Raw genomic sequence first — 22,998 nt, forward strand, 5'->3', positions numbered from 1 at the left:
GTTGCTATTAATCGATTTCTCCATTCTAGCTATCGTCTTCATAACTGTTACCCTGAAGTCCATCTCCAACATCTTGGTTATATCTGTATCCATTTGTAAATCTGTGGCAGAAGTCACAGTCTCTGAGTCTTTCCTATTTTGGGGGTTCCTCCTCCTAGTCGTTCTGTTGATGGGTGGTTGAGGGAATGTACAGAGTCCAAATTATTGATCACAACCCAAGCAAGATGTACCCGTTTTATATGGACCTTAGGGTTGTTGGCCTCTTGTTCTCCCAGCCTGTGTTCTGTGGGGAAGGGCCTGCCGTGCTGTTACTCAGGCAACCCTGTTTGGGCAGAGTTGCCCTGCCTCCTGTGGGGGGGCGGGCAGTGGGCTCAGTGGGAACCAGTTTTTTGGAGCTTTTGTTCTCTGGAGGCTTCTTCCGAGAGTCAAAGCAGAAGAGATCATTTCCAACCCTCTGCTTCAGAGCAGAGAGATCACAGTCTGTTCTTCAGTGAGCTCTCCAGGCCACACTGTCTCCGTTTCTGTCTGTGCTGCTATAAACTGCAGCGTCCTGGGTTGTGTGCCCCTCAGCAGGGCTCCCAGTCCTCTCAAAAAATGGGCAGAAGACATGAGCAGACACTTCTCAAAAGAAGACATACAAATGGCTAACAGACACATGAAAAAATGTTCATCATCATTAGTCATCAGGGAAATTCAAATCAAAACCACACTGAGATACCACCTTACACCAGTTAGAATGGCAAAAATCGACAAGGCAAGAAACAACAAACGTTGGAGAGGTTGTGGAGAAAGGGGAACCCTCTTACGCTGTTGGTGGGAATGCAAGTTGGTACAGCCACTCTGGAAAACAGTGTGGAGGTGCCTCAAAAAATTAAAAATAGAGCTACCCTGTGACCCAGCAATTGCACTTCTGGGTATTTGCCCCAAAGACACAGATGTAGTGAAAAGGGCCACATGCACCCCAATGTTCATAGAGGCAATGTCCACAATAGCCAAACTGTGGAAAGAGCCGAGATGCCCTTCAACAGATGAACGGATAAAGAAGATGTGGTCCATATATACAACGGAATATTACTCAGCCATCAGAAAGGATGAATACCCAACTTTTACATCAACATGGATGGGACTGGAGGAGATGATGCTAAGTGAAATAAGTCAAGCAGAGAAAGTCAATTGTCATATGGTTTCACTTATCTGTGGAACATACGGAATAGCGTGGAGGACATTAGGAGAAGGAAGGGAAACATGAAGGGGGAGAAATCGGAGGGGGAGACGAACCATGAGAGACTATGGACTCCGGGGAAACAAACAGGGTTTTAGAGGGGTGGGGGTGGGGGGATGGGTTAGCCCGGTGATGGGTATTAAGGAGGGCACAACTGCATGGAGCACTGGGTGTTATACGCAAACAATGAATCATGGATCACTACATCAAGAACTAATGATGTATGGTGACTAACATAACATAATAAAATTAAATTTAAAAAAAGTGGCAGCTCCCATTAGAATTGTGGCACCTTACCAATGACGTGGCTCCCTGCCTTGATAGCCAGTAAAGACAAAATGGTGACACCAGTGCAGCTCTTACTTAGCACGTTATGTGGCATATACACACCAGTGTATGCATGTAAGTAAAGCTTGAGGCTCATCTGTAATTTCCTGAATGCGTCAGAATATAAGGATTCAGAGATAGGCACTCAAAAAAAGCTCATGCAAAAATAAATAAATAGACAAAGTGTACTTAATGTCACAAACTTCATTAGAATGCCCGTGCTAAAACAGCCCAGGATGGTCTTGGAAGACTTATGTTTATGTGATGAAATTGAACTGTAGAAATGAGCATAAAGGACCAGCCTGCTTGGATTTCCTACTCAGTGCCCCTCGGAAAGAAATTTTATATTTTTATCTGGATTTTTTTTTTTCCCAAATGGCTAGGTACTTGGCCATTGGTGAGATTCTGAACATGGTTAATTCACGTGCATCTGTGGAGCCCCTCTGAGCTGAGTATTTAGACTTAATATCTGGACATCCTTTTCTCCCCTGATATTTGAAATAGATATGAAACTTTTACTGGGTTTTGTATCTTTAACTAGACAAGGAGAAATGGATACTGATTTTATCTTCTTTTTAACCTGTGCGTTTCTAAGGGCAGGAGGCTTGATTTTTTCCAGTTTTTTTTTTAAGATTTTGTTTACTTGTCAGAGAGAGAGAGTGAGCACAAGCAGGGGGAGTGGCAGAGAGAGAAGCAGACTCCCCACTGAGCAAAGAGCCCGGTGCGGAACTCAATCCCAGGACCCTGGGATGATGACCTGAGCCGAAGGCAGACAGACACCCAACCAACTGAGCCACCCAGGCATTCCTATTTTTCTAATTATTTTTATTTTCCATCAAAATAAGACATAATTTACAACATCACTTATTGAAAAAAGACTTCTAATGAAAAATAGTAACCCCCCCGTGACACCCATTCCTGTCCTAGACTGCTCCCCAAAGGCTTTCCCTCTCCACTCCATTAGGGATTTCTTCCATTACTTACCTACATATTTTGATACAAAATTATCAAACTGTTATTTTCATCACTCTCTGGTTGAGAAATTTGCTCTCCTACATAGCATTTTCTTCCCTGCTGGATGTACCCTCGCTCCCCACCCCTGTCTTCTCAATATACTTATGCAGGTTCCTCAGTCCCTTTTCCAAACCCTTAAGGCCAGATAGGTTCCAATCCAGAGTCTGGAGGACTTTGGAAGAGTAATACAGTCATATACCATGGATTACTTAACGCCTCCAGTGGAGTCTGAGGCAACACTCCGTAATGAAACACATTACATTTCTGCAACAAACCATATGAACATGGATACCACGTGGGATAAATAAAGACTATAAATAAACTCATGTCAGTTCAGGTCAGGTTGTGCCATCAGATGATGTTGCTGCAAACGTGCAAAAATCTGTAACTTCACAGAGCTTTTGGGACCCAACTGAATATAAAAAAATACGGACCAAGATCATCAATTGGTTAAATCCATAATCCGTGTTTAGGTTATTGTGACAATGTACATATTGTTCTGTGCTGAGCCAGGTGGCATAGTGGGTGTGTAGGATTTTGGATTTTCTCATGAAACCTTTTGTTTTTCTCAGAGTTATTTTTTATTAGCTTGGTTTTTTATATACTCATGACTAATTATTTCCATGCTCTAAAAGGTCTGACAGATCCTATCAATATTTGGTCTGTAGGAGCTTTCCTTCTGTGGATGCTCTGTCCCCTTCTTCCACATGTGGCATGGTGGTTCTTCAGCCCTCCCGCACAGCCGCCATACTTGACTTGCCATCATCATTCTCTTGTCTTCTTCTTTCTTGGTGTCCACCATCATTTCCCCAGGGTATTCTCTAACAGCTTTTGGAGAAAAGTGTACTTGAGAAGTTACTTTTTATTGACCCCTTGTATTATCATTTTGCAGGGTAGAGAATTTGAATTTGGCCACAATTTTTTTTTTAAGATTTTATTTGAGAGAGAGAGAGAGCACGAGCAGGAAGAAGGAGCAGAGGCAGAGGGAGAAGCAGGCTCCTCGCTCAGCAGGGAGCCCGATGCGGGACTCGATCCCAGGACCCTGGGATCATGACCTGAACAGAAGGCAGACACTTAACTGACTGATCTTCCTAGGTGCTCAATTTTTACTCAGTATTTTTAAGACCTCTCTCTTTGATTTCTCGTTCCGGTGTTGCTGTTGAGCAGTCCGATGACCTTCTGACTCCTGATCCTCCAGAGTGACAGTGTTTTCCCCTCTGGTTGCTTTATTTCTAGTCTTCCTACTGTGAAGCTTTTAAAATTCTTGTGTGGGCCATGGAGTGAGAATGTTTAATCAGAAGACTCATCTTCTTTGACTCTGAGAATTTTTCTTGTATTTTCACCTTTGATGACTTCCTCCCCTCCAGTTTTTTTTTTAATTTTTTTTTTTTTTTGACAGAGAGAGACACAGCGGGAGAGGGAACACAAGCAGGGGGAGTGGGAGAGGGAGAAGCAGGCTTCCCGCTGAGCAGGGAGCCCGATGTGGGGCTCGATCCCAGGACCCTGGGATCATGACCTGAGCCGAAGGCAGACGCTTAGCGACTGAGCCACCCAGCCACCCCACCTCCCCTCCAATTTATATCTTTGGAATTCCCATTAGGATTGAGGCCCAGAGCCCCTCTGAAGCTTCCCAAGTTTACACAATTAGTGATACATACGGCTTTCCTAAGGTTGTTTAATATCCTTCTGTCTTAAAATTGAGAACCCACTAAGCACTCATTATTGTTTTGACACCAGAGCATGAGATTTAGGTGGGCACATGTGAATGACGTTACAATCATGCTTTTTCTCTGATCGCCTCTGAAAATACCCTAAATAAAACAATCTGTTCTGGGCACTTGGGTGGCTCAGTCACATCGGGCTCCGTGCTCAGCGGGGAGTCTGCTTCTCCCTCTCCTTCTCCCCCACTGCTTGTGATCTCTCTCTCTTTCAAATAAATAAATAAATAACATCTTAATAAAAAAAAATCTGTTCTATTTTAACAGGTGTTGAAGGGAGCATAGTTAAAGTATGGGGCCACGGCCTCACAGATGAGATTCCGCTGCTGGATTTTGCCCTTCTACTTACTAGCTCAACGACTCTGGCTGAGTCACTTAAATTTCCCTGTTCCTTAGTTTGCTTATTTATAAAGTGGGGGTGTAATAATAGAATCGACTTTATATTTTGATGAGGCTTAAATGAATTAATACATGGAAAACCCATAGAGAAGTTCATGGCAGAGTTAACATAATCAAGAAATTTTAGGTATTATTTTTATGACAGCATATCCAGTTTCTAAGGTGATACTCACTTCTGAAAGAGGGTTAGTAGTTCGTCTTTCTTTTATGTGCAGGATCGTAAATGATTGTGAGAAAGAGTCTCCCTAGAAACGACAAGAATAATAATGTGTCTGCCCGCTCAGGAAGGCTGGCTTCAGGCATGCCAGTCTATGTGTTTACCCACTAAAGAATCTGCCTTTCCTTTCCCACGGTGACTGTAAATGTCAGGAACAAAACACAAGAGTGGGTGTCCCAGCAAGGAGGACGGCGAACCCCTAGAGAAGCACAGCTCCTAACAGCGCTTGAAAAGATAGTCAACATGATTATACATGGACAAAGTCTGAGAATGGAAATAATAATGTGATAGAATGATGGGAGGTCAATGATTTTCAGAGCTGCTTTTACAATAAATACGATTTTTTTCTTTAATGAAGGAAGGGCACAGGATTCCCAGCACGGGGCATACAGAAAGGGAAAAGCTGACAGCAGAGAAGGCAAGATGCCAGGTTAAAAGCCTCACCTAAGACTCCACAAGCTTTTTTTTTTTTTCTTTAATTAACATAATGTTATTTGTTTCAGGGGTACAGGTCTGTGATTCATCAGTCTTACACGATTCACGGCGCTCACCATAGCACATCCCCTCCCCAATGTTTGTCACCCAGCCACCCCATCCCTCCCACCCCCCACCACTCCAGCGACCCTCAGTTTGTTTCCTGAGATTAAGAGTCTCTTATGGTTTGTCTCCCTCTCTGGTTTTGTCTTGTTTCATTTTTCCCTCCCTTCTCCTATGATCCTCTCTTGTTTCTCAAATTCCTCATATCAGTGAGACCATGTGATACATGTCTTTCGCTGATTGACTTGTTTCACTTAGCATAATACCCTCTAGTTCCATCCATGTCGTTGGGCAAATTGCAAGATTTCGTTCTTTTCGATGGCTGCATAATATTCCATTGCACAAGCTTTTATCATAACATAGTTTTGTGACTTGCATTAGGATTCCTCTTTATATTTCCTCCAATCTTCTGCCTGATTTTTTTTAATCCTTACTTTGAGGCAAAATTATATTTCAGCCTCTTGGGTAATGACTGAAATAGCACGAAAGCGTGGAGTTGGTCATGTGGTGGGTGAGTGTACCTATAGTCAGAAGGCAGTGCTAGTCAACATCTGGGTCTGTTGTCTTTTGCTCATTAGGAATGATGTTCCCAACATTCGGCGACATCCATTTGGCCCCCTTTTCTGATGAACAGCTCTACATGGAACACTACTCCAGAGCCAACTTTTGGTAATGTTCTCTTCTCTCTTCCATCCTTTTCCCTTTAGAGTAAGCCAGAGTGTTTGGTTTGGGTTTGCCATTTGGGGTTATATAATTGGTGGGGGGGTGGGCATGGGGTGCTGTGCACTGTAGGATGTTTAGCAACACCCTTGGCTTCAACGTGCTAGATGCCAGTAGTGCGTTCCCCTAGTTGTGACAACCCAGAATGTCTCCAGACACTGCCGAATGTCCCCGGCAGGGGAAGGGGCGCATAAAAGCATCCCCTGTTGAGAACCACTGGAGTGGACAAACCAGGGAGCTGCTTATGCGCCATCAACCATCCAGAAGACCGCCTGTTGCTGGAACGACGGCATCCTCCCCTACTGCTGCCCCTCCCTTCCCCCTTTCCACCATCCATTCCTTGGGCCCGGGGCTATGGCTTCTGTTAGAACGGACCTTGGTCAGAGGACAGGGGAATCAGTACATCTTGATGTAAATGAGTCGATCAAAAAAATTTTTTGGAGTTTTCGCACTAAGGGGCTATTATTGGCCTTTGGACAGTTCACTTCACCTTTTGAGACTTGGTTTCTTCATTTGTAAAATCAAAACTAATGCAAAACAAAACCCCCGCCTGTTCTAAACCAACATTCTGTCTGGCATTCTTTTTTGAGCTCTGGTTTTTATAAGGAGAAGAAGAAGAAGGATGATATTGGACCCATGGGAGGGAGAAACGGAACAGATAGCATCCGAGCAGGGACGTTAGGTGTGTAGGAGGACAGGCATGCGTTGGCAGATGGGTGAGGAGGGTTGCTAAAATGTAAGCTTTGAGTTCCAGCTGACGTACGCAGAGCCTTCCAACACAGAGACAACCACAGTTGATTTCTGGATTTTTTCTCTTTGTAATCCTGTCTCTTGGTAAAGAAGCAGGAGCTGGGAGGTACTTTGGTTTCCCGGGTTACAAGTTCTTTGAAGAGTAGGGTCAAAGGGCTGAAATTTTTTCTTTCTCTCTCTTTTTTTTTTCTTGTAAAATAGACTTTCCTCGCACAGATTTGCATTTCGTGGTTTCTGCTCAGTCTGTAATTTTGAAACTCCCAAGCCACATGCTTCCTAATGGGAGTGAAGAAAGCCTCTTGGTGTGTGGTGGGGGAGCCTTAATTATGATCATTGTTCTGTGAGGTCATGCTGACCTGAAATGTTTATATTTTAACTATAAACCTCCTGAGTCAATGACGAGGTCGGAGAAGCAGGGATTTCAGGTAACAGAATCAACCAGACTACTGTCCCCGCTGGGGCAGCATGGGAGCACGTTGTCCTGACAGTCCTCCGTGACTCCCCAACTGTACCATCTGCTGCCATCTTAGTACCTTGAGAATGAATGTTCATGATCACAATGGATTGGCTAGGCTCTCCATCAGCATACAAACATACTGCTATTTATTCCATCTCAAAAGAAAAAAATAACCTTTTTTATCTCTCACTTCCCCAGTTAGCTACCACCCATCTCTCTTAGCCCCTTTGCAGCAAAATTCCTCAAAAAGCATTGTCTGTCCTCCCAGTCTCTAACTTTTTCCGTCAGTTTCTCTCTTAAGACGTTCCTCCGTGATGGCCCTTACCAGGGTCACCAGTGTGCTGACCTCCGCGTTGCTAAATACAGTGGTCCTTCCTCCCTTGTCAGCTTATTTAACCCGTTATCCACATTTGAGCAGCATTTGGAATGCCCCACCATCTTTTAATTTCTCTCCTGCCTCACTGGTCACTTTCTCAACCAGTCTCTCCCTGGTTGTTACATGTCTTTTTCACCTCCTGACGTTGGGAGTGCCCCAGGACACAGTCTTGGACCTCCTCTTTGTCCACGGTTATGGACTTGGTGAGCTCACCCATTCCTTAGCTTCAGATGCCATCTGTATGCGAATGATTCTCAAAGGTATTATCATCCAGCTCACACATATTCTGGGAACCCTTTATTTTTATAGCCAACGGCCTCCTGGGCATCCCCCCTTGAAGAGACTTACCAACTCCTCATCTCCCTCACTTCCCCCCAAAATCTGCACTGCTCATAGTCTTTCCATCTCAGTTGATGATAACCTTGTCCTCCCAAATCATTCAGGCCCCAAACCTTGGAGGCCCTTCTTTCTTTGTCCCCATATCTAAACCATCAAGAAATTCCGTTTGTTCTACTTTTGAATTATACCCAGAATCTGTCCAATTCTCATTATATTTGCTCTTCTCCCTTGTTCCCAACACTGTCATCTCTCATCTCGATTCCTGCAATACCTTCTTAACCTATTCCCAGCATTTCCAAAGCCTTCTGGTAAATTTTGTCCAGTCTGGCTCCTCATTTCCTGTGACCATGTTCATTCAGCTCTAGCCAGATAGGCTTCCTTGCTGATTTTCAGGCACATCCAACCACCCTAGAGCCTTTGCATTTGCTTATCCTCCTACGTGGAATACTTTCCCCCCGATACTCGCATGGCTATTTCCTTCACCTCCATAAAGTCTGCCAAAATGCCACCTCTCCTGGGCGTCCTATTTTAAAATGGCAGCCATACCACTCCTGATCCCACTTTTTCTGCTTTGTGTTTTTGCTGTAGCACTTACCACCTCCTAAAAGACATATAATTCCTTTATTTATTATTGTTTATTGTCACCATCCTTCCTGGTAGAATGTAAGCACTGCAAAAGCCCAAATTCTGTCAGATTTCACTAAAGTAAACCAAGCACACTCCATCCCAAGTGCCTGTCACATGGTAGATCCTCAGGAAATATTTTTGAATGGGTAAAAACTCCAGTAATCTCGAGTAAGTACGCAAATAATTACTAGTAAGATTTTAGTTGTTATCGCTTTGATTTTTCTAATTTTTTTTACAAAATTAGGATAATACCATAAATATCGTTATGTAGCTCTTTTACTTCTTAAAATGTTATTTTTTATTTTTGTTTTGATTTCAATACCTTGTTGACATGTTCTCATATCTTCTCAATATTCTCTTGCTGTGGAGTATTTCTTTTGTGACTATATCGTAACTTGTCAACTCAAGCTCCAGTGCTAGATATAAAATTATTTTAATTGCCGACTTAATCCTTATGAAATCCATAAATTTATAAGAAACAACACTAAGGTATTGTTTTTATATTCTACCAGAATATAGAATTTTATAGAATTCTATATCCTAAATTTTATAAGAACACTTAAGTGAACATCCTTTTATAGAAATCTTGGTTTGCATTCTGATTATTTCCTTACAATAAATTGCTAGAAGCAGAATTACTGGACCAAAAGGTGTGAAGAAGGATCTTTAAAAAATTATTCTTATATATTGCCAAATTGCCCTGTAGAAAAGTTTTACCAATTAACACTTCCACCAGAGTATATGAGAATGTCTGCTGAGTCTTGCCCATACGGGCTATGTTTTTTTAAATGCCAATTTGATTTGCAAAAAAAAATGGTGGCCAGCTTATTTTTAATCTGTATGTCTTTGATAGTTAGTGCATTTGAACGGTTTTATTTTTAGTCAACAAACACGGAAAAAAATGTTTTAAAAAATATATAGTTAACAAAATTCACAGCCTTGCTCTCTTTGTAATTCCCCTCCCTCTATGAAGAGGTTTCTGCATTAGGCGACTGGATGCGGGCCTTTGGTGGCATTGGTGCAGGGAACAGGTGGTGAAAGCATGTGCAGTTTCCATTAGAAGAGGCATAGAAGTGGAAATGCTGGCTGAGAGGAGGGAGAGGGATGCAAAAAATAAAAATAATAATAATAATGAGTTTATCTATATACTAAAGAAGGGAGCTGAGAAACTGAGGGATAACAGGCCAAGTAAATCGGATCATTAGGTGTAACCAGTGATCGGTCCTCGCCTGACTTTCTCATCAAGGACACTTGGCCCCGGGGACTCCTCTCTTCACTTCTGGAGCCTAAACCTGGTTTTCCTTCCTTTCTTTCCTTCCAAAGGAGACTTCGTCTCCTTTGCTGATTCTTCCTCACGACCCAAGTCTTCAGTGTTAGATTGATTCCAAGTTGGCTCTTACTGTCTTCCCCTTTCCGTCTCTGCTCACCCCCTTACTGATTTCATTGCATCTCCTGGGCTGTAAATACTGTCTTTATGCCAACGACTCCCGTAGTGAGAACTCCAGCCTAGAACTCTCTCTAGAACCATAGACTTTAGGTGTCCAACTGGCTGCTGACAACTCTACTTGGATATCTCTTGGGCATCTTAAATTCAATATGTCCAAAAGCAAGCTGCTGACCTTCGTCACCACCCCCTGCTCACCCCTGCAAAACAAAAACACAACGAGCAAAACAAAAAACTCTGCTTCTACTACCGTCTTGCAAGCCTTTCAACCTATTTCCTCTTTTTAAACAGCAACCAAAGTGATCCTGATAACGTATTAATTCAGATCATAGTTTTCCTTTCCATTTACTTGGCCTGTTTCCTGTGCTCAAAACCTCCAGTGGCTTCCCACCTTCTACATCATAAAAGCCAAAGTTCTCACTGTGGATGCTAAGACCCTCCAGGATGTGGTTCCACCCTGCTACCCCTGTGATGTCATCTCTTCCCAATCCTTTCTCATCCTCTCTGTCCTCACTGGCTGGTCTCTTCGGCTCCCCTTGAACATACCGGGCTAGCTGCCACCTCCTGGCCATTCCCTCTGCCAGACATGCAGATGGCCCCATGGCTCACTCTCACGTTCTTCAGGTCGTAGCTCATATGCCATCTTCCCAGGAGACTTGCTCTCAGTTACCAGTTGTCATCTCTTAGCTTCTGGAAGTCCGTATCCTGCTTCTCACTTCATTTTCTCCTACTCCACTTACTATCATCTGCTGGATTATATGTTTTTACTTATTTATTTAGCTTACTGTCTATCTCCCTTGTGAGACAACAGGTTTCCATAATAGTGGCTGTTGTGTTTTGCGCTGTGTCCGCATCATCTAACCTAGCTAATAGTAGTTGTTCAATGCGCTTTTGTTGACTGGAAGATAAATGTATTGACATAAGAATTCTTTACATATTAAGGATATTAAGACTTCTTTGTATTTTCTTCAAAATTTTCAGTTTGCCCTGTAATAGTCTTTGTGATGGTTTTTTACCACAAAAGAAGTAAAAATATTTATGTGTCGCTGGATTGACCAAGATTTTCTTTGATAGTTCCTAAGACTAGCATTAACTTCCACTTCTTTCATGTTTTCACTTTTTCCATTTAACATTTAAAAAAAATGTAATGTTTAACTCTAAAATTCATTGTCATTTAAGTGTGTGGTGAGCACAGAACTTTATCCTTTCTCGAAAACCAGTTAGGAGGCTGTCTCAGTAGACAAGAATACCACATTCTGATGTTAGTACCACTCACCTACAAAATTAGTAACTTCCCTGTTTGATTAATATTTCTTGCCCTTGACTAAGATTCTGAAAAGTACCTCCTGAGACTAAGGCTCAGTCATGAGGAAACATTGTTCCTGGCTGTAAAATTTCCTTATGTGATGGGTACCACTGCCTTTATTGAAACTAATCGGCTCCGGGGTTTTAAGCCACGTCCTTTAAATACAACTTCAAATTGATTCTTGTATCAAGAAAACCATATACATAGGATGGATTAAGAGGAGCAAGCAAATATTCTCAAGAAGTTTGAGCCGGAACTAGTTTGCCTTATTACATTTATTACAATTATACGACATAAAAGCATAGGCAAAATAGGAAGTAGTTAAAAGCTGGATGATTCAGACTCTGGAGCCACATTGAACTGTGTTTAATTCTTGGTTCTGTCAATTACTAACTGTAAAACCTTAGCCCAGTCAATTTAATCTCTCTGAGACACGATTTCTCTATTCCTAAATTAAAGATACTAATATTCCCTACCTGGGGATGGGGAATTTCAGAGATGGGTCCTCTGCTTGTGCTTTGCTACCATGGTAGCCCTTTCTTCACAGGTCAGTGTGAGGCTTCTGCCACATGCTGAATGTATTCCAGTTGTGCATTTGGGGACTCTGAAAATAACCACAGGGTGGATAGGAGCCCATCAGATACCTGTGTGATGGACTTGGTCTGAAAGTTTATTTACTAGCTGTCCTCCATAAGCCTTTATTAACCAGAGGCATTCTGATTCTCCCGGCATCAATATCAGCTCATTTCTCAGATCCTCTGGAGAAAAATCGGAGAACATTAACCATGTGGGCTTGTGGTGGCACTGCAGAGTGATTTCTCAGAGGCTGGGCCTCCACTTCATTCATGGACCAGTGGGCTCTAGATCCATAAACAGTGTCTGGAAATTGGACCTGGAAATTGGGTGAAGGACCTAATCTTTCCATTGTGACAGCTGACATCATCCTGCCTACCAGCTGGCAAATTTGTTGTTGTTGTTGTTGTTGTTGTGACATCATTTGAACACTATCCTAGTTAACTCTACATCTCTTTGACTTCTCTGGGAACGCTAGGATCTGTTAACAACCACCACAGGTCAAGGTTCCCTCGCTGTCACTCTAGCCTTGCTTCCCAACGCTGTAATTATGTCATTCTTGACTGTGACAGTTAATTACTGCTCTCCTAATTCTGACATCTGAAATTCCATCCAAGTTGTGCACATTGGGAACACAATGTTATGGTGGCAGCAGCATCGTCATTGATCTACTGAGGACAGCCACCTTCAGCTTCCCAGAGATGCCACTGCTCTCCTGTTGCCTTTAGGAAAGGAGGGTTTCTTGGGCCTTTCCTGAGAACACAGTCAGGAGAGATGTTCTTAGGTCTTACATGGTAGATCCTTCTAGCATTTCCATCTCTCTGAAACCTCTGACTCCTTCCTTACTACTCTGCTGCAGAAATTCTGGAATCTCCACTTCATTGACTACAGGCCATCATGATGACCAAACTACAAAGTGACATCCTAGTGGACTGTTAGGTCTAGTATTTTGCTAGAACACTGAATTCTGTGAGTGCCCATGTCGATGAATTGTGCCCTATCCTGCCCTATATTCTACTCTTCCCAGTCTAACACCCTTAAAATATACTCCTATATGTATTTCCCTGGTTCTTAGCAGAATATACTGTCCAACCTGTGCAGCTTCTTAGGTATGTAAGTTATCCTCACCCAGAGTAGGCATTGTACTTCCTGCTCAGGCTGTGCTTGAGTTATCAGCCTGACAGCCATGAGAGACCAGTAGCCTGAAAGCAGTGGGCAATAGTGAGGCTGATCCCGAGGAGAACAAAACTACCTTGCAAGGCACAGTCTTCAGGAGAGGTGGTTGTGCAGTCTTCGGGCAGCTATTCTGCTCGGATGAGATGGAGAATTCTGCTTCTGCTGGCCGGAAGTCTTCAGGGGAGTTGGGAAGATGTTTTCAGGATTCCCTGCCTTGTTCATTCAACTCTCCCAATCCCAGGTCACAGGGCCCTACTCTTCCGATCAGGGGCCCAGCTATGATACCTAAGACTTGTCAAGGTTGCATTCCGCATCTCCTCTGCAGTTCTTCTACTCTTGCTGTTTTATTCTCTTGAACTTAGCTTGGGTTCCCCAAGAAACTAGGTGTTAGACACAGTTTGTAAGCTACCACTTTATTAAGGAATGTAATCCCAGCAAAACAAGAATGAGGAGGAATAAGAGTCAGGGAAGGAGGGAGGGCTAATGCAAAAGTGCATTACTGAGCTGACGACCACATGGTATCAAACACCAAGAAATTGCTTGATCCCCCAGGACCATCTCAAGAGGTTGAATGAACTACAAGACAGTGTATACGGAGGATTAGGGAGGTTTATCCACCAGCTGTTTTCTCTGCCTTGGTCAACTGTTCACCCCTCAACATTAACTAGCCTGCACTTCGGGGTTGTGCCTGTGTGGACACCAAATGGGTCTCACGGCATCCATACCCTCCCCCACCCCCCGCTGAGTCAACAGGAATACCCTGGGGCGGAAGTGGAAAGACACACGGTACAGGCCTGAGGTGAGGCACTATCAGGTTGTGCTCATGAGGGGTCAGCTGAGCCCACACCTTGGCACAGCAGGTCAGAACACATGGCTGAGGATTCCAGAGAGAGGTAAGACTGAGAGGATCTGAGGTGGACTTAAAAGGTGACGTACCACTTAAGGAACCAAAAGATGCTCCCTAGTCTCCTTTACAGAGAAGTGTGCACGGATGGTGGGCATCCATCGGGCTTGACAACAGTAGTGCCAATTGAGTGATATCAGGGATGACAGAGGTGGATGTCCTGGAGTCATTTGTTCTTTGTGGAAATCAGAAGTCTGTGCTTGCAAAAGCTGAGAGAAGATGAATGTGAGAATTCTGCCATAGGCAACGTGAGATCCCTTCTTGCACCTTTCCGCTCTCGAGTCTACAAAGTGCCTTATTGACCATGGTGCTGCTGAGAGACACATTATTTTTAATGTCCATTCAACTGAATGGACAAACTGCTAAATCTCCTGTGAAGGTAATGGATGGTTTGTTCCCAGGCCAATTCTGCCCCCAAACTGAAATTTCTACTAAAGGTTCTTTTGGCATAGCTAGTGTTCCAGGCCTTCTGGTCTTTCCCAAAAATACATCTGGCCCTGATAGTCACTGGTACACAGAAACACCATGTGGACCAAATAGGAACATTTCAAATTGCAACGTGATGTAACCGAATTTTCGTGGGAAGCCAAGTATATGGCACAGAGTATCACAGAGAAAGAACTTTTGAAGGAATACTATCATGACCAGTGTAATCATGTTTGGATCTTCATGTGCCCTGTCCTTGTTTCATTTATAGTTTGATGGTTACTTGCACTAGGATCTCCTTTCAGCCACCAGTATTTATTCTGGATGTTCCCTCTGCTTCTCCTTTAAATCTGCAGTTCTTGAACCCATCTGGCTCTTGCTCATAGAAGAAGCCTCAATTTCTATATTCATCTTTTTTGTAACCTATGTCAGACTCCTAGATCTTCCATCATATTCCATCCCTGGGCCTGTACACATCCAGACCTTATTTTTTTTTCTTTAACCATGTGGTCCCTATTTCAGTGTTACCAATATAGTACAAGCGTCCCAGTTAGAAGGAGTCCAAGTACAATGCCAAGGTTGCACGCCAGGCTCAGGAAATTAACAGGGAGGTTTGAAGTAATGGAGAAGATGACTCCAATATGCTCTAGGATGAGTCTGATGCTCACTCTTCCTATGGGCAAAGGTGCTTTTATGAAGGAGTCTGATCTTTAAAAATGGTGAGTTCCTCTTTCCATCCATTCACTGGAGTTCCAGCAGGCAAGTTACAGGCTTAGAAGAAGCTAAAATTTGTGGTGGGAATAGGAGCATTTTACAAGTTGTCCACTTTACACTAAAGGGGAATCTATTTTTAAATTCATGGAGAGTATTCAGGACTATAGCTAAAGAACAGCAAGGGGAGCTGTGCGAGCCTCGGGAGTGTCTGTTACACATAGAGCAGGATATCCTTCACGCCGAATCTCAACAAAAACTGTTTTTAACTGCATCCGTCCAGTGTTGACAAACTGGCTTTTGTTTCAAAGAATAAGCTTCAATTTCTGTATTCATCCTTTTTGTAACCTATGTCAGACTCATAGCTCCTCCCTAATTTCTGCTCCTGAGCCCATATACAGCAAATCCAGATGTATGAATTCACAGCTCTCTATCCCCTTCTTCTTTGCAGCTATTTGAGCAAAATTCTTACACTTGACTCTCACTGGGTCAGATGCCAAACCCTGGGTTCATTGCCAAGACCAGAGTCGTGAGATGCTCTGATTGACTGAGACTGAGCCACATGCGAGTCTCTAGAGACAAGACCACCCAAGCCACAAGGACCAAGAGTGGGGAAGAGGTGCCTCCCAGAAGAGAATCTGGTGCTGTTATCAGAAGAAGAGCAACAAACAAGAGATGTCTATCTCATTGTCTTGCCAGATCTCCTCTTCCTTCTGATGCATCTTCCATAGGTCCAGTTGTTATGCAAACCAGTAATGTCTAGATTTACACGGGCACGGCTAAGGATGCGCCACGGGTTCCTTTATAGAATCACAGGCTTTCGCTTACTTCTTACGAAAGATGCACAGTCTGAAGCTTGGTTTCTTTTAAGGACTGTGCACTCCTTTCCCCCTCTTTTCCCATAATAAAAACCACATTTTTAAAAATATGAAAAGTATATAAATATATCACATATAAAATATAAGCCACATTAGTTTGCTGGAGTTTAAACCCAAAAAACCAGAGACAGAATGAGCTGAGCATCTTTATAGATACCAGCGTACACAGTGGTACGTCTACATTCTACTGATGCAGAAAATTGTGGGAACTACCAAGCCTCAAGTCCTGGTATATATAAGGGATGTATAAGACATTGAGAAGATACAGTTTGTTCCTAGACGTGCATCCTTCTCTTACGAGGCACCCCCACCAGGCCGTTCCAGCCACCCTCTTAGGCTGCGTCCTCAGTACCTTGTATGTCGTAAGTGACTCTCCTGGATCCCTGTATTTGTCTTCTAGTTCTTAGGGCTTCTGTACCTCTCATCAGGTTGGCATACCCTTGGTTGTCAATTCTGGTAAAGCACAGGACATTAAGACACAAAAGAGTTGCTTGATTATCAAACAGTAGAACTTTCTTCCTTCCTTTTTTCCCCCTTTCTTTTCTTTTTTTAATTTTTTTCAAGCTTCTTAATGGAGATGAGTGGGGTTTTGGTTAGGATAGACTGAAGAGACAAAGATTTTTATTAAAGTAAACGATGTGAGTTGTGCCATGAGAGAGCGTGTTCATATTAGCAAAGAAAGTGCTTGCGTTGCAGAAGCTCCCGTCCATGAAAGCCGAAGGCCAGTGCTAACGTCCCTAAGAGAACAGAGGCAGTACCACTGTTCTTCCAAGACAGATCCAGGAGGCTGGTGGGGAGAGCCGTGTGAATGAGGAGAAAGGACAAAAGGCCCAGATGAACTAGCGAAGAGCCAGGGACAAAAGAGGCCAGAGAGAGAGCTTCCTTGGATGCTTCTCCAAGCTGGGCTCCGTGTGTAGAACTTGGAGAAGTTAACGTCATAGTAAATGGGTTGCCTCTTTCTCTGCACTCTGGGTGTGTTTAGGCATAGCTAATACTACAATTATTTTCCTCCTGGGCTGTATTTCAGAATTTTCCAGACGTTGCATGGATTATGGTGGAGAGGGAGGGGAGGGAGGGAGGACAGTTGGAAATGTGAAGTCAAGAGCAAAAACTACACGTAGTCTCTGCCTTATGGACTCATTAAGAGGCCAAAAGTTAACCTGGAAAATAAAGCCCACATAAGATGAAAACAATGGAAATCATCCGCAGCTTCCAAGTCGACGGATTCATTTCCTGATTCACCACCCAACAGTGCATCTTGGGAGACCCACAGAGATGCCAGTCCCGTCTGCTTTAACTATTTTGTGATGCATTTCAGAAGGAGATTTGAGATTTCTAAGAGTTTGAAAGACAGTCCGGCCGGAAAGTTCTTAAAACCCAGGCAGGGGGCCCACGGCTCTGTCTGCCCAGGCGTGGTGCTGGTGTGTACCACACTAATCACGGCTGCTGGGTTTTAACTGGCACCAAACACACAAGGCAAAGGGCACAGACTTGGTTCCTCTGAGGTTGTATCCAAGGCCTGGAGAGCAGTTTGCAGCCTCAGGCACTGCCAGGTGGAGGGCAGTCTCTGCCCGTGGGGATTCTCTTTCGCCAGTTGGTGAGGACTGTAGAACAGGTAACTCTGTAGTGTTCAACCCTGGCTTCACGTGAGCATCACCCATTGGGCTTTGGAAACAAACAGGAGGGTTACACGCCTGGATCAAATAAACCACAGTTGGACAGATGCAGTCTGGACATCAGCATTTCAAAAGCTTCTGGGGGGGTTCTGAAGGATGGACAGGATTGACTCCTTCTGGGCTTTCTGGGAAATTGTCTCTGCCTCTGTCCTTCCCCTCCCCTCTCCCCCACCCCCTTCCTTCCCTCTCTTCCTTCCCTCTAATAAAAACTATTTTGATGATGACTTATTTCTCCAAAACCACCTTGACTCTCCTTCTGAATACTGAAAGGGTCGTTTAAACTTGCAGGGCTCTGTTTCCAAGTATTTTCTAGGCATATAGGAGCCTTGTTTTCAGGATGTGTATTCATAAAATGATATGCTTCACCTTTGGGCCAGGCTACCTGGGGCCCTTGGTGGAAGGAGAAGATTAAGAAACAAGTAATGAGGGGCGCATGGGTGGCTCAATTGGTTAAGCATTAAGCGTCTGCCTTGGGCTTAGGTCATGCTCTCAGGGTCCTGAGATCCAATCCTGCATCAGGCTCCCTGCTCAGCCGGGAGTCTGCTTCTCCCTCTGCCACTCTCCCCCACAGCCATGCTCTCTCTGTCAAAGAAACAAAATCTTTTTTAAAAAAATATGTAATGAAACTAAAGAAACCTGGGGTCATGATTTTCCATTTCTCCATCATCTTCATGGGCACCTGTACCATTCATAGGCCTGTGAAGGACACCAAGGCCTCAATTCATTCGTTAAAGAGAGATTAATGATAGCTAGCTGGATAGGTAATTTTTAATCCTCACAGTATACCAGCCTTGTGCTAAATACACACTGATGAATAAGAAAATACTTTCACTTTTTCAAAGATTTTATTTATTTATTTTGAGAGCGAGAGAGAGGGGGAGAGAGAGAAGGAGAGAGTGCACAGGCATGGGGAGAGGCAGAGGGCAGAAGGAGAGGGAGAAGCAGACTTCCCACTGAGCAAGGCTCTATCCCAGGACCCTGGGAGCATGACCTGAGCTGATCAGACACATAACCGACTGAGCCACCCAGGCGCCCCTAGAAAATACTTTCACTTTTAAGTGGGTTCAAGTTAAATATTTTACTGTAACACAAGTTTTAAAATTTGTGATTGGGAACATTTGAGCTGAGTCTCACAGATGGAATAGGAATTAACGGGACAAAAGAGGGAAAAAGGATTTCTAGGCAGAAGGGAAAATAAGTAGAGGCTCAGTGGTGAGAAATTGTATGCGCCCTTCAGGATCTGTAGGTAGCTTGGTGGGGCTTGCTTTTCACTTGCAGGTTGAGAACTGGCTGTCGACTTAATGTTATGACGCCTCCCTGCCTCTTTTGAGGCAGGGCCTTGAAGGCTTTGATTTTGGATTTAGAACCTTGCTTTGGCTGGTCTTTCCATCCAAATTGAGCTGCACCGCAAATTTAAATTTTGTATGTTTATTCTTTGTGGTGCTGGTTTTTTTCCTGTCTTCCCTGCAGGCTGGCAGGCATAGGACTGGGAGAAGATGGGGAGTGATGAAGTGAATCCCCATCTGATTGGCAGGCTGTAGAACACACACACACACACACACACACACACACACACACACACACACACTCACACACACACACACACACACACACTTATTAGGGAAGCTGCTTTTTAGTCTCAGGATAGACTTTCGATCTCTAGTGATAAGGTCTCCAAGGCTGCTTTCTGGAATTGGGCCTGGGAATTTGAATTTTTAAAAGCTGCCCCCCCGCCAAGTCCTCCCACAGCACAGTCAGATTGGGAACCACCGCCCTGGTCCCAGTGCTGACCTGAGAAGGCGGCATTCAGAGGATATAGCCAACTCAGGTGGTGGTAACGAAATGCCAAGCGCTGCTCTCCATTCCTTGTGTTAATTCCGTTAATGCTTATATAACCCTACAGAGTGAGCGTATAATTATTCCCATTTTAGAGAAAGGGAAACAGGCAGAGTTCAGGTGACTTGTGCAGGGCTCAGAGCCCGTCACTGGCAGAGCCTGAATAAAGCTTCTCCTAATCCACCCCCGAGATCTCCTCTCTCAAGAGTGCAGACCACTCGCCACGCTAACACAGAGCACGTGCTGTGTTCCAGGCATGGTCCGGGGTGTAGTGGGGACGCGGAAGTAAGATGCGGCCAGTGGTGTGGCAGTAACTGCTTTACATCTGGCTCCCAGAGGAAGGAAGTGAGGGCTATAGCGTTGATCACTTTCTGTGGTCGAACATCACTGACCACAAGTTTGAGAAGAAATGCGCGCTGCGGACTGTGATGAACAGGCTCTAGTTCACTCAGCCGCCGTGGCCAGTGCCATCAGGAAGCTGCTGGCCCGTGGCTACGGAAGAACCGAAGAGAGCAATCTGTTTTCTGAAACAGCAGGAATGTGGGGGCACTTTGGACATCTAAAGTCGTGCTCTGGGCTGGATAAGGAGAGGGTCAGGGAATTGTATTTCATGATTGGGACAGCATGTCACGGAGCAGGCAGCCACCTTGGGGCATGAGGTCAAGGGTGGGAACCCAGGGGCCTTCGTACCCAGAGATATCCTCCATAAACTTTCCACAGGTATTGTCCTTTACCTCAACTACATCCCCGGCCGCAAGTACACGTCCGCAGATTCGCTAGAGAGCCTTTTCTCCTCTGCTCTTCGCTCTAAACCAGTTTGCCTTCACGTGCTCGCGCACGTGTTCGCGGCTACCTTTGAGGACCTGTGAGGCAGCCTCCCAGCGTGTCACAGCTGTAAGGGGCTTGGGGACTCTGGTGAGAGACAAGGTGCATGTGGTTTTCTGTGCTCCCTCTTTCAGGTACCAGCAATCCTTCTATGGGGTCAACCTGTCCAGTCTCCGGGGGGCTGCAATGGACGAGTATTTCAGACAGCCAATAGTAGTAAGTGGGTGTCATTACACGCTCTCCTCTGTTGTGTTTATCTAAGGATTCAATTGCTCGCTCACTCATGCACCTGGGAGGTGGTGTGCTGCCAGGCTCTGCAAAGCCGTCACCAAAAAGAAGAAAGAGCTCCTTGGAATGCTATGTTCTCAAGTCTTCCAGCTCTCATCTTCCAATCAATTAAGAAAATTCTCAGAGAATGATGCTGTCAAAAGCAAGGAGATTTTCTGACTGCCTTTCAATAAGTAACTTCTGATTCCCTCACGGCCCCGACTCTCCCCATGTACACACTCAGCCCTCACACTTGTTCAATAATTCATATCTTCCCATTGATTCTGGTGGCCCAAGGCATAATAGGAGAGGAAGCTTTGTAAAATAAATAGCTTAGAACAGGAGCATCGCTGTCAAACAGATTGGGGTTTCAATCATGACCCCCTCTAACTGTGTGATCTTGGACAGCAATAAGTTGGTATTCCCCAAAACTGGCTTAATTACTGGCCCTCAAAAACTGCAGAGCCTGGAGCTAGAGACCCACTGCTGGAGTTCAGACAGTGTCACTTGAATCTGGTTTTTCTATCCATATCATTTATTTCCATTGCCTCTAATTTGACTGTAATCTCCCCTTGTGGTAGCAAACTGGCTTCAGGAACTCCAGCCTCAGATTCTTACAACTCTTAGGTCCCACAGGCGAGCCTACTTTTCTCTGATAACTTGGGCCAAAGCCCCAGAATTAGTTTAGATGGAGCCTGATTGTCCTCCCTTGGGTCATGTTCCTGCCTGTGAAACCATCTTCAGGGGAAAAGTCATGCACTGATTGGCCAAGCTGGGGTCGCCTACCATACCTGAAGCTGAGGATGGGCAAAGTTTTTATGGAACTTCTTGGAATGGGGGAAAGAGGTAAAATCTGGATTGTTGAAAACACACCAAACACCTGCTCCAGAAATATTGTGAGCACCGGATGATACAACCTAACAAAGCACTTAGCACTTAGGAAAGCGTGAAGCACTCCGTGCTTGGTGTATTGTAAGCATGGAATAAATGCTAGCCATCATTATTGATATTATTATCATTAAGCTCATGCCTTCCAAACCCTAACTCTTGTTGACTTAAAACACCAGGAAGAAAGCCAGTCCACAATTTTGCTTGGGTTCAGTTTATCCTGACAGAAAGATAACGTTTCTGCTTCTTTCCACCCCGCCCCACAAGGACACGTTCGACATTAGGATTTTGATGGCTCAGACAGTCAAATACACAGTCAACTTTGTGGACGCAGAAGAGGCTGATCTCCACAGGTTTGTAACTACCAGTGTTGCTCTTGGTTTTGAAAATCTCCTCCGGCTCTCTCATCCGCAAAACTGCAGTGCAGGCTTTTGCCACTCACACAGGGGAGAGATCTTAGGTGGGAGTCACACCCAGGAATGGTGCAACAGTACTAGTCGCATTTTATTGCTAAACGAAGATAATGATGCTTCTTCCATAGGATTGTTTTAAAAGTTGTATGTGTAAAATTAAGTAGTAGTAACATGTACTTATATAGCCAGTCGGTGTTCTGAGCCCTTTACATATAACGACTCATTGTGTCCTCCATTGTGTTTGCTCTGCAAACAGTACTATTGTTACCTCCATTTTCCCGAGGACAGGTGTGAGACAGAGTAGGTTGCACAAGGTCACGGTATTACTGAGGAAGTTAGACCTGGGATTTGAACCATTCAGAAGGCTCCAGAGTCCAGGCTGTTTAACTTCTCACTCAGGCCAATAACATCAAGAGGAAGAGCTACAACTTTCTGAGTGCTTACCACATACTAGGTGCTGTGCTACGTGTTTCACAGGCCCTGGCTCATTTTCAAAGACTGCACTCAATAAATGTTCATGTTTGTCCCCCTTCCGTCCACTGGAAGAGACTCTGAAATGAGAACTCATTCCCCGGATGGTGATAGGAACCCCCTTTGGATGACCTTTCACTAGTATTTTGCCTTTTTCTCCTTGAGAAGATCAATGGGCGTGTATTTTTTTTTTTCTGAGTGCAATTTAAGACCCAGCCAGGTTGTCATTTTGCCTGGGCTACTGAGGAAGCAAGGGCCAGACTTTAGCAGGTGCAGCTGGGCAACTCAGACCATTACCTGTCTTGAGATCACGATGGGCGAAGGGTGCTCTCTTAGCACAGGCTAGAACCTGCTGTGGCCCTAAGAAGAAACCTCCGTGGCTTATAACACAGGAGTCCTCCTCCCTGACGCTCTGTGCACTGGGCACAGCTCTGGCTCTGAGTGGCATCACCCACCCCAGCGCACCAGCCTCTATCCAGAGCATCCCTCGCCACTTAGACA

At 44.4% G+C, this 22,998-nt stretch overlaps 1 protein-coding gene across 1 annotated transcript in view; it reads left to right on the forward strand.

Annotated features, from left to right (window-relative positions):
- LOC114219771 (histone-arginine methyltransferase CARM1-like) overlaps positions 1-22,998 on the forward strand; it is a 294,102-nt gene that overhangs the window by 258,840 nt on the left and 12,264 nt on the right. The window contains exons 7-9 of the mRNA XM_088018780.1: positions 6,013-6,103; positions 20,593-20,674; positions 21,881-21,966. Of these exons, the coding sequence (XP_087874906.1) occupies positions 6,013-6,103; positions 20,593-20,674; positions 21,881-21,966 (259 nt within the window). The remainder of the gene's footprint in view (positions 1-6,012; positions 6,104-20,592; positions 20,675-21,880; positions 21,967-22,998) is intronic.

This window comes from Eumetopias jubatus, unplaced genomic scaffold (assembly GCF_037043125.1).
Source record: "Eumetopias jubatus isolate StellerSeaLion01/CBP00866 unplaced genomic scaffold, mEumJub1_p1.0 scaffold_15, whole genome shotgun sequence".
NCBI lineage: Eukaryota > Metazoa > Chordata > Mammalia > Carnivora > Otariidae > Eumetopias > Eumetopias jubatus.